Source organism: Phasianus colchicus, chromosome 8, assembly GCF_987193195.1.
Source record: "Phasianus colchicus chromosome 8, bPhaCol1.hap1.1, whole genome shotgun sequence".
NCBI classification, from domain to species: Eukaryota; Metazoa; Chordata; class Aves; order Galliformes; family Phasianidae; genus Phasianus; species Phasianus colchicus.
Genome location: NC_143443.1, coordinates 24,028,500 through 24,040,223, shown reverse-complemented (window position 1 = coordinate 24,040,223; position 11,724 = coordinate 24,028,500). Strand labels below are relative to the sequence as shown.

Below are 11,724 nucleotides of genomic sequence, written 5' to 3'. Positions count from 1 at the left end.
TGCAGTGGGGGTGACCTTTGACAATTGTCAAGGCTGAAATGTGGGCTGTGCAGTTTCCTGCATAATCAGCCCGCTTGCTTAAAAATGTGCCAATCTTCTTCCAGCTCTGCTACTGCTGTTTTATTTCTGTTGGTCTCCTTTTAACCTTGGCTTTCCTCCAGCCGCTAGTGCTTCTGATGATAGAATTGCTTCTGTAACAGCAGGCTGCCTATGGGATGGCATCTCTGCCCTTGTGGGAGAGGAGCCAGCCTTGTGCTCAGTAAGTGAGAGAATGTGGGCTTGGACTTGTGCATTGATTTACAGACACTATATCGTTTCATTGCATGATGAAATAATTCTGGTCTTATTTTATGGTTACCTATTTAGAGATGACATGGCTAATTCTGAGCTTACAGTTCTGCTGACTCCTAGCAGGAGAAGACCATGAGCTGTAGTGTCAGGAGCTCTCATAAATGCAGTCAAGCTATGGTCAAGTCATGAGCACTGAGCCACGTAGGTTCTGTTTTCCTTGTGTTTAATCTGGATTTAGTGTAATAAGGTAAGTTTCAGGAGACTAATAAAATTTGCAGCTGAGCTGCCTTTAAAATGGAGAGATTGTGATGGTGATGTATAAATATGATTTATTTTCTTAATGTTGCTGTTACACTCGGACCTGAATTGTGCTGCCACAAGCAAAGCAATGAGGAAGCCAGGAAGCGCCTTAGCACTTGTTTCCGAAGATATGGAGCAGCCAACGAGTTTCACTGAAAAATCCTTCAAGCTGCCTGTTATTGTGTATTATCTTTTGTTTTGAAGGGAGGAGGGTGAGGTTATCCACACAAGTCTCAACAGAGAGAGATTACCAGGTGCCAACCTGAGTGTTTATGTTTAAAATGCTGTTGTACTGCTGTGATGGATACTTCTGGGAAATGGAGAATGTTGCAAACAGTACCTTCTCATCACTAGCTCTTTTTTTTTTTTTTTTTTTTCCCTACTACGTTTTTCTGTAACCATTTCAACACAAAGAGAAGAAAGGTGGTTGTAAGTTGAATTTTGCAGGTCATCTTTGGGATCTATCCTGAATGAGCCAGCAAATCTTACATTTTGCTTAAGTTTCAGAAAGGGGCTATAGATGCAAGTCAGCTGGTCTAATTCTGTTGTTTTTTTTGAGAGATGAACAGTAGACCCTGATGTGAAATACGAGACTGATATACTGCCCTGCGGCTGCAGAATTCTTGTGAGGCTGTATCACCATCTTTATTGTGTTTTGATTTAGTATGAGGATATATTTGTGTCAAAGCAGTAGTGATCTGCAAAAAGAAACATTTCCCCACGTGGAAGGGAGATCTTGTATTTTCTACTTGCTTGATAAAAAATAATCAATTTGGAAATGTAAATCTTAGAATGTCTGTTTTCTTCCAAGGGAAACATTACCACTGGAAAAGAGGATGGTGAGGATTTGGCAGAGATTATGAAGAAAATAACATGTTCTTGGGGGAGTTGCTTTGCAACCCTTCCCATGTGTTGCTGAGAAGGAACCAGGCAGTTCCATGATACCACAACATACTCAGAGCCTGCTGCTTGCAGTTTGCTTTTCTGGAGGTGGTCCTTTCTTGTGTACAATGGAGACTGAGAGGTAGGAATTCCCTGGGCAGGAATCCTAACATCCTCCATGCTCTGCTGGGTATGTAAGGGCAGGCAGTTGGCAGGATGCTGCTGTGGTCCTCTTTGTAAATGCATGTATAGCAGCACTGGTAACAGTACCTATTACCAAAATAAGTATTTTTCTTCTGACATAGTCTTTGAAATTTTGTCAAATGATAAACATAGGGGCTGAATTTGTTCCATGCTACAGGTTGTTCCAGCTGTAAGTAGATAGATCCATCCGTGGAGAGTTTCATCAAAAGTAATCAGCTGGATTGAAAAAATAAGTAGCTAGGAGGCCTATTTCAGGTTCCCCTCTGCTTTAGCTAGGCTTGCATTGCTCATGCTGTTAGAGTATTAACTTGAATTCAAAGAGTCAGGTCCCACTGATGTGGACACCTGATCGCTCTGGCTGCTGGCATTAAGGGCTGTATGTAGGTAACTCATTTGAGGATGAAGCTCTTTTTTGCAAAGGTCTCTGCTAAAGAGCTGGCAAGAAGAGAATGGGACAGATCCAGCCCTCGCTGCCAGAAGAGGCTTTTCTCTAAATTGCCATTGATTCTTTCTTGCAGAATAACAGGCTTCTTCCCCAGCCTCAAAATGGAGGTGTTTTCCCTTTGTAGGAATGCAAATGTTTGTTGGGTTTTCCTTGGCTTGTTTTCCTTTGGCTTAATCCTTAATGGATTCCAGCATCCAAACAAGTGTAACTGACAAAACTGCTCCTTGTGCGTAGTGGTTCTCTCAGCTTTTAAGGCACTGTACATCTCAGCACAGTTACTGCAGAACCTCCAGTGGTGCTGAAGGGATCCTGAATCCGAGATCCTGATGGAAACAATCTCTTTCCATCACTGAAGCAGCAGGAATATGACCCAGACCTACCCCAAGCTGCATGAGCTGTCCCATCTCATCCTCATGGAAATGAAATGAGCGGAGACAGTAAGCCACAGAGCGCAGCTGCAAGGCCAGTGTTTTCTTCCAGGAAAATGCAGTCACCCAGGCATTTGGCAGGAGCTTGCACCCCTGCATGGGGGCTGACATTCTCCCCAGCATAAAGATAAAGGCAAGGCAGCGTGACAGAAGAACAGCCATTCAGTGCTGCTTCCCAGGCCGGTGGTGCAGTCAGTGTCTGCAGCTGCCTTTTATTGAGAGGTCGTGGCTTTGCAGAGGTATAAATCTTTTAAGCAGCTGCAGTGTTCTTCCAGCAGCCTGAGTGTTTAACCCAGTAAAAAAGACTGGGCCACAGCAGAAGCTCTATTCCAGCACCACAACCTTCTCAGAGATCTGGAAATGCAGGAAATCTCCACTGCAGCCCCTTTACAAAGAGCTGCATCTGGCTCCATAGCAATGCCTTGTCCTCCCCCAGGCTCCTTTGTTCTCCTCCATGAATGCAGGCCTTCCACATCATTACTACCAAAGTAAATCCCAGCTTTGTTGGTAGCATGCAGGCAGGGAGCTGGACCAAGGCTTGGAATAAAGGACAGGTCAGTCCCTTCGTACTCAAGGGATGGGCACAAAGCTGCGCTTTCAGATTTTTATTGTGTCAGCTGCCTGATCCCATCTGCTCTTCTCCCTGTGCCTGCTGGCCCACAAGGATGCTGGTGACCGTCAGACATCCCTGTGTCTCTGGGATGCTGAGGCAGGCTCTGAGGTGGCAAGAAGGGAAAGACCTGGGACACCCCACTGCAGCAGGGCCACCAGTGGGACACTGCCTCCTGTGCTGCTACCTGCAGGGCCCTGCTGGCAGCCCTGTCCCTGCTCTCACGAGGTTTGTTTGGGAGATGGGTACACCCTCTGCTCTTCTGTTAACCTTGCCCAGGCATAGATTGTGTCACCTTCGATTGGGCGTGCAAACACAAGCCGTTTGTAACCCCTGAGTGTACAGAGGAGGCACAACCAGCCATCTTGTGGTACAATCTACAGCCTCAGAGATCATTTTTGGGGCAAGCAAGGGCAATCCCTGCCATGGGAGGCCTTTCTCCCTGACTGGGCAGCTACAAACTCCACGAAGCGTGGCTACTGCGGTGGACACCTTGGGATGAGATCAGTACACATCCCATGGCCTTCAGCAGTGCCAGCCCTGCCTCCAGAGAGTCTCAACCCAATGACAGGAGCAGCTTTATGGGGTTTCCCCTGTCATAAAGTTCTGTCTTGTCTGCCGGCCTTTGTGAGACCTTGGCCGTGGGGTCCATCACTGAAACCACCACGGACAGGATATCCTTGATCATGACTATCTCCTGGGTAACTAGTGACAGAACAGGGAATGGCCTCAAACTGTGCCAGGGAGGTTCAGGTTGATAGGAGAGATTTTTCCTCAGAAAGAGTGGGGAGGCATTGCCATAGGCTGCCCAGGGAGGTGGTGGGGTCACCATCCATGGGGGTGTTCAGGAACTGTGGAGATGTAGCACTGAGGGATGTGGTTAGTGGGCATGGTGGGGATGGGCTGGGGTTGGACTGGATGATCTTAGTGGTCTTTTGCAACCTTAATGTTTCTATTATTAAGGGTGCTGCACACCACATGGAGCAGGAGGAAAGAAGACAGAAGAGCTTTATTTGGTTCATGTAACTCTTTCTTTCTTTTTAATTATTAACTTGTGCCATACAGTAGAAGAGGAAAGAGTGTGAGTGAACAGTTTGCTGGTTCCAGGAACTACTCTGGCAACACTGAGAGGGCAGTAAGGTCTTGTGATGGCAAACTCGCCCAGGCACCAACATGTAGCACACACACAGTCTCTGGCTCTTGCAGAAGCTGGCAATTTTAAGGCATTGAAAGAAACCTACAGTTGTAAATCCTACATCAGATTTGGCACATGTTGGAAGGCTGGAGCTCAAGTGTGGATGTGGCATTTGGCAGCACCCAGCCCTCCCTGCTGTACGTGGAAATGGGCACTGGGTGTTGGTTCCCAACCAACAAACCCCATGCATGTGGCCAGACTAACGCTACCGAGAAACAGAAAGAGTTGTCAGAACAAAAAAAAAAAAGACATTCCTTATAGTTTAAAATATAAGTGGCTCACAGACCAGAAGCAAGGTGTGTTTATGGCTATTTCTGTGCTTCTGAGTTAAAAGTGGATGGCTACACTTGAAGAAGAGGAAACGCTTTAGCTACACGTGGATTTGGACAGTAGGTGAAGGGCTGTAGCCTTAACCCTAGTTGTAGTTGAGTTCCATTGCCCTCGCCACCCCCTCCCCAAATTGCAGTGAGTCCCTTCCTCGCTGCCACAAATCCCCGTGCACCCACAACACCCACCAGCATGCACCCAGCGACCCATGTGGCCGCCACCTGACTTGAGAGGGAGCAGTGTGCTGAGCTTGGCCCTTGCTTTGCCAGAGGCTGCTGAGCCCTGACCCTACAAGGGACCTTGTAACCAGAGCTGCTGAGCACAACCCAGTGCCCAAGAGGCAATTAAAGGGCCAACTGAAGACTGCTCCCCCCCAAGTGCAAAAGGGATGGGATCCCCACCATTACACTTTAGCATTTGCAATGATTCCTCCATGCACATTGAATCTCTCCGTTTTCTTGGCAGTGGTTATGGTCCCGTCAAGCATCCCAGCCTGACCGGATGGTATCTTGGAGGTCGCTCTAATCGCCTCTCTTTGCTCCTCTTTCTTGAAGGATGGAGTGGAGGAGCGTGGCTGGAAAGAGTAGGTGGGGTTGGGGAGGGGGTTCATGGCTGGAAGGCCAACACTCCCCATGCTGAACAGGTTTTCCTCTCCCTCCAGCAGCTTCCTGCAAGCACAGCACAAGCAAAGGGGTTTAGGTGGGGGTCACCTCACAAGACACCATCACAGCACCAGGATGCAGCTGATTTGGATGAAAACAGACCCAGGTCTGATTTTGGTGCCAGGCTTGGCAGCATGGGGCAGGGTGTTGGATTGGGCTCAGGCAGGGCCAGAGCAGCCTACCTGTAGGCAGCGATCTCGATATCCAGGGCCATCTTGACATTCAGCAGGTCCTGGTACTCCCTCAGGTGCCGAGCCATCTCGGTTTTAGTGTTGCGCAGGTCAGCCTCCAGCTGCCCAATGGTGTCCTGCAGGGAGGCAATGACAAAGGTTCTCAGGACTCTGTTTTAGTTTTGTTTTTTTTTTCCCCACAGCTGTTCTGTCTGCACATCCCAAACAGGGGCTTGGGTGCTAACAGGGATGGAGAAGCAGGCAGAGTGCTGGGTACAGCTTGTAACAGCATGCAGTGGGAAGGGGCTTTAAACACTGATGGTTTTATATATTCAATAGGCTTAAACACCATCAGAGCAAGTATGGGGTTCAGTGGGACCAGAAGAGCACGTAGTGGGTGGCTGGGTCACAGCTGCAGGGCAATGGGAGGGAAAAGCTTGCACCAGGAGAGGAAGACCCAATCCTTCCTGGCAAATCCCCTGAGCTGCTGGCCTGAAAGCAGCAAAACTCACTCCCATGGGGGATCTTTCCAGGCCAGATGCTTTCCCATGTTGGATGTCCTGCTGTGCCACTGAGGCTGCATGATGTGCCTGGGCAATGAGTAAGCAGTTTGCAGCAAGTGCCTGCAGAACCTGCGGTGGCCACTGCAAACACCAGCTCCCATCTCCTACAGCCAGCCTTTTCCACTGCCTCTGCCATAGCACTGAGCATCATTTAGCCTGTAATCAGACACACTGTGCAACAAACTCTCAAGCACTGTCACACTCACAGCAGAGCCTGTGGATCATGTAGAAAGAAACCACTGTTCTGCAGCTAAATCACTTTGAAGTACAGTGCTGTTTAACTCAGCTGCACTGTTGCTGTTTTTTTTAATTCCAGTTTTATTCCAAAGACAGGTTGCCCCCACAATTATTCTTTTCATTCAGCATTAAGGCTATTCAGGAACATTATTACATGTAATCCTTTCATCCACTGCAGGAAATGTTGCATATTGTCCATTTCTACAACATTTGTTGAAGGCCCCAACTACCCAGCAAGACTGCAAGCAGCACAGAGCTGCAACCCAGCTTTCTAGAGAACCTGACTGGATGTGGGCTCCATGACACAGCAGTACTTGGCAGAGGAACAGCAGCAGCCCTCGGGTATGATGTAAGGCTGTTGTTTCATTATCAATAAGGGAATGGCTTGATTTGGAAATCAGAGATCACTTAGTAGCCATATAATACAACAACCTCGGGTTTATTTCGTTCTATACCACGGATGTTTTCTCTGTAATAAGAAAAAGGGGTCATATTGTATTAATGGAATAAAAGATACAGATTGCTCAGTGTCCACCCCATGAATCCTTCCAAGGACACAGAATGCTGGGATCTGGCTGCCTTTGTGTCTGCAGAGCTCCAAGTTCTGCAGTGCCAGTGCCAAGAGCCAGGCCCCGGGGCGAGGGGCCAACCGTGGGCTTCGAGGAATTACCCACAGTGGTGGGCTGCGACAGCGGACTTTGGGGACAGGCGTGGGGCCACGTCCCCAAACAGCACTGCTGTGTGCACAGAGGTCTTTGTCCCCTGCGACAATAGGCTTGGTAGAGGGGTGTCCACGCCTGTCCTTTCCAAAAGGCCTTTCCTGCTTCCTAGCGTGCCGAGTACGGAGGAAGGGTGAAGGCAGCGGGCAATGGCCAGGCACATGGAAGCCCTACACCGGGGAGGAGGCTGCAGGGATGGGGGCCCTGCGCAGAGCGGGGGCACCGCAGCCTCGTGGGGTGGGCGCAAGGCGGCGGGGCGGGGCGGGGCGAGGAGTCGCAATGGGGGAGATCGCTCGGGAGGGCAGCGAGGGACGGAGGGGACCCGCTCACCTGCAGCCCGGCGGCCTCGGCGCTGTGCCTTTCCTCCAGCTCCTGCAGCTGCCGCTCGAGGGACTCGTGGGCTCCGCGCAGGCTCTCCATCTCCACCACCCGGGCCTGCAGCTGCCGGCGGCACTCGCCCGCCTCGCGGCGGCTGGCCCGGACGGCCTCCTGGCTGCGGGCCGCCCGCTCGTGGAGGCTGGCGCAGCGGGCGCGGTACCAGTCCTCGGCCGCCTGCAGGTTGCGGGCCGGCAGCGCCTCGTACTGAGCGCGCAGTTCCCGCAGCGCGGCCGCCAGGTCGGGCCGCGCCGTCGGAGGCCCGGAGGCCGGGGGAGCGGAGGCGCGGAGCGCGGCTCCCAGCTGGGCCAGCTGCTCGGCGTGGGCGCGCCGCAGCTCCGCCAGCTCCTCCCGCAGCGCCTCCGCCCGCCGCTCCAGGTCGGCGCGGTCTCGGGCCGCCCCGTCGGCCGCCTGCTGCCGGGCGCGCAACGCCTGCTCAGCCTCGGCGCGGCCCCGCGCCTCCTCCTCGCAGCGCGCCCGCAGCCGCTGCGTCTCCTCGGCCAGCCGCGCCCGCTCCAGCGCGGCCTGCGCCCGCTCGCCGTGAGCCTCCTCCAGACGGGCGCGCAGGGCCCGCAGCTCCCCTCCCAGCAGCTGCCCCAGACGGCGCGGCTCGGGCGGCAGCCGCCTTAGCTCCGCCAGCTCGCCGGCCAGCGCCCGGTTGCGCTCTTCCAGCGCCCGCACACGCTCGATGTAACCGGCGAAGCGCTCGTTGAGGCCCCGCAGCTGCTCCTTCTCGCTGGCACGGCGCGGCTCAACGCCCTCGGTGCGCCGCGAGGCCTGGGCGAGCAGGCGGCGGGAGGAGGCGGCCAGCGCCGGCGGTTCCACGCTGTAGCTCATTGCGGCGGAGAGGAGCGAAGCGAGCAGGGCGGCGGCGGAGCGCTTATGTACGGCGGTGCGGCGGGGGGCGGGGCGCGGAAATCTCCGTTGGGGGGGTGCGGAGCGGAGCGATGGGATGCGGGGAGGGGCGGTGGGATGCGGTGCGGAGCGGTGGGATGCGGGGAGGGGCGGTGCGGTGCGGGGCGGTGTGGGGCGCGGTGCTGCTGCGGAGCCGCCGCGAATGGAGGAGGCGGGAGCTGTCCGCCGGGCGTGGTGCTGAAAGGCTGCGGCGGGCGGCTGCGGGGATAGAACGTTGGGTTGATGCATGGATGGGTGGGTGGGTGGATGAATAGATAAGTGCATAGAAGGGTGGGTGTAGGAGTGGACGGACACACGGGCAGAGAGATGGGTACGGTCAAACGCACACAAAGAGCCAGGTGGTTGCACAGGCACACAGAAAGGCACAGACAAATTCACACACACACGTACACATGCTGAGAGGCAGACAAAGGGAAGAGCAGACGTGCAGAGAAATGCGCACAGACGCACAGGCAAGGAGAGGCAGAGAGGCATAAAGAAGCAGTCAGAAATAGGCAGGTGGAGAAACATAAGCAGACACGCAAACAGGCAGGCACACCAACGGATGGGCACACACCGTTTACGTGCACAGAGCACGTATCCCCACCAGTTCTGAAGGGAAACCACACTGTGTGCTTGTGCCAGCGTGACAGTGTCCTGGGTGCTAGTCCCTGCCCCACACAGGATGAAACATGAAGCTGGACTTCCTTCTGCACATCTCCTCTGCATTGATCAATGAGATGGAGCCTAGTTCTCCTGCTCCTCCTGTCCCCATTTGTCCTCCTAGGTGACAAGAGGATCATCTCAGTAAGGTCCAGCTGGTGAGTCAAGAGGGCAAGCAAGCCAAGACTGGAGAGAGTCACTGCTTCCATAATAGCTGCTGCTATTTCAAAGGGATCAACTAAAGCAGGAGGGATGGCACTGGGATTCAAATCCCCTCAAGATCAGAACCTTGTCACTACGATGGCTTTGGAGAAAGCCCTGCAATCATGGCAACTGTGGCTTGCACAGGAGCCCACATCCCAGCTGGCACACTTGGAAGGGGATCACAAGGCAGAAACATCACTTTTCCTTGTGAGTGAGGTGGGTGCAGCACCACACATACCACTGCTCACTGCTGCAGCAGGCTGGTCCCAGATGTGCTGTCATGGGTTGGTAATGGGATGCACATGCATACATATAAATTCTGCCTAAGTCTTGTGCATCTGCCTTGTAGAATATGAGAGGAATAAGAAGTGTCAGCCAGCAGACAAAGAAAAGAGCCAGGAAGTATAAATACAAGAGACTTGGCTTGTGCACTGCTTTCCAGGATTCAGATCTGCTCGCAGCTAGCTTTCCTAGAAGCATTCTGTCTTTCTGAAGCCCATTTTAGAACAGCCATTGTGAGGTTGCAACACTTGTATCTTCTCTGCCCTGTCTCATCCCTGGAGGTGTTCAAGGCAGGGTTGGAAATGGGCTTTGGGCAACCTGATCTAGTGCAAGGTGTCCTTGGACGTAACAGAGAGTTGGAACTGGATGGTCTTTAAGCTCTCTTCCAACCCAAACCATTCTGTGATTCTGTGACCCAAGTGCATATGTTCTGGTGGTAGAGCAAGCTCTGCAGCCTCAGTCTATGCCCCACAGTGCCCACTTGGCAGAAATCTTCACTTTGATTTAAGTTGGTTGTTTTAGGTCTTTCACATCCTCACACACAAATGTATTTCACCACTTCCTCGACCTCTGCTGTTTTGCATTACCATATTGCAAGTGAGGTTTCTTCTACCAGCAGTAATTGTTTGAGTAACTGGGAGGTCACCAGCTTTGCTTAGTTAAGTGGTATCACTGTTATGACTTTGCTATGGTGATTATTACTGATGATGATGAATGCTGTTCTGGCTTTCTTTTGTCTTGGTAAAGCAGAGTGCAACCTTTCCTGCCTTCCCACTTGTGCTGATTTAGTACTGACATGCAGATGTGCTCTAAAAGCAGTTGGGAGTGTCACAGTTTCCTACATAAAAGAAAAAATAACAACAACATCAACAACAACAACAAAAAATCTGCAAGAGACTCTACAAGGGCTCCTGACATCTGTAAGTAAAGGTCCTAGGAACAGATCCCTTTGCCTCAAGTAGATGAGATTTACTTATCTGAAAGAGCAATCAGGCAGTGGAATGGGCTGCGCAGGGACCCTGGAGGTGTTCAAGGAGTGTTTGGATGTTGAAGGACATGGTTTCGGTGGATGGTTGGACTGGATGATCTTGTAGGTCTTTTCCAACTTTGGTGTTTCTGTGATTCTGTGATTTTCTTGAGTCAGAGGGGAATGAGGCTACAGGAATTAGGTGGGATCTGAGCCAGCTGCCAGTGTAACTGCTGAGAGCATGTCTCTGAAATTATTGACTCAGAGGAGTTTGAGTCAATAAATGATAACAACTGCTTCTTTCCACAGATCAAAGGTTCGGCTCCAGCCCATCGGACACTGCTTTTGTCAGAGCAGGAAGGGGGAGCAGAGACTTTGGGATCCACTCTGCATGAGCTGCCAGTTGAGCTGAAACCCATCCCAGGTTGTTGGCACCCAAACACAAGCCCCTTGTGAGGCCCTTTAGTACCTGGCAGAGGTCTTAGGGGCTGGCTTGAGCTGCAGTGTGACCATGCCCTCAAGGAGCTGGGTCCCAGAAGTCTGGTGTGTCCTTATGCAACAGAAACTCAAGTTCCCTAAACTTACCAGAACAAAGAGGGAGCAAGAGGGGTATCATTGTAATGTTCTGTGCAGCTCTGTACATCGCACTGTGTTGTTTAATGCACAGGAAAGGCCTGGAGAATCCACTTGGCAGAAGGGGTGAGTGTGCACTTCGGGTTCCTGCGAGAGCAAGAAGCTGCTTCCAAACTGAGGTCCTGGCTGAGAGACAGCAGGGGGATGCCTTAAAGCTCTGTGACTCTGCAACGTGCTCACCTGCTGGCAGGACTTGTTAATCGCTTTATCTCAGGAGCTGCGTTCAGCTTGGGATTGTGATGGAAAGGAGAAAGCTGTCCTTGTAGCTGTGCACACAGCACGCGGGATGCACACCTCCAGCCCGGTTTCCAGCACGGCCCATTAAACCCACGCTGTGGGCAATGTGTTCCACCGCCTGGCTTCGCTTCACTGGTGACCCAGGGGGGCAAACGGTTCCTGGCTGCCGAACCAAGGGAGTCTGAGGGAAAAAGGCAGATCTGAGTGTCTGCCATCAGCCTCCCAGCACGGCCGGGTCACACACACACACACACACACCGATGAAAACGTCAGGCTGGCTCTGCTGACTGCCTCCAGCTGAGGAGCAGCTCAGGAGTTCGCCTGGGACAGCGAGAGGTTTTTTGGGAAAGAGCAAAGCAACGGCGCAGGCGCTTCCCTGGGGCGGGTCCGCGGTTCTGGCCGTGCGGCTGCCCTGCGCGCGGGCACTTTGCCGACG

At 52.5% G+C, this 11,724-nt stretch overlaps 1 protein-coding gene and 2 long non-coding RNA genes across 5 annotated transcripts; 1 reads left to right on the top strand and 2 right to left on the bottom strand.

Moving 5' to 3' along the window:
* Positions 1-4,163: 4,163 nt before the first annotated feature.
* INA (internexin neuronal intermediate filament protein alpha) lies at positions 4,164-8,391 on the bottom strand. Its single transcript, XM_031597559.2, has 3 exons — positions 7,364-8,391; positions 5,527-5,651; positions 4,164-5,350 (listed from the first exon to the last, which is right to left on the bottom strand). Exons 1-3 carry the CDS (start codon positions 8,243-8,245, stop codon positions 5,086-5,088), a joined length of 1,272 nt encoding a protein of 423 aa, XP_031453419.1. The 5' UTR covers positions 8,246-8,391; the 3' UTR covers positions 4,164-5,085.
* LOC149917076 (uncharacterized) lies at positions 8,168-11,674 on the top strand. Of its 3 annotated transcripts, XR_016468833.1 has the most exons (4): positions 8,168-8,292; positions 9,090-9,385; positions 10,202-10,371; positions 10,728-11,674. It is a non-coding gene; the product is annotated as an uncharacterized LOC149917076 (long non-coding RNA). The 3 variants fall into 3 exon arrangements; XR_016468834.1 differs by lacking the exon at positions 10,202-10,371 and having other exon boundaries at positions 9,090-9,376; XR_016468832.1 differs by lacking the exon at positions 10,202-10,371.
* Positions 9,836-11,317, bottom strand: LOC149917077 (uncharacterized). The gene is made up of 3 exons (XR_016468835.1): positions 11,232-11,317; positions 11,004-11,138; positions 9,836-10,289 (listed from the first exon to the last, which is right to left on the bottom strand). It is a non-coding gene; the product is annotated as an uncharacterized LOC149917077 (long non-coding RNA).
* Positions 11,675-11,724: the final 50 nt, after the last annotated feature.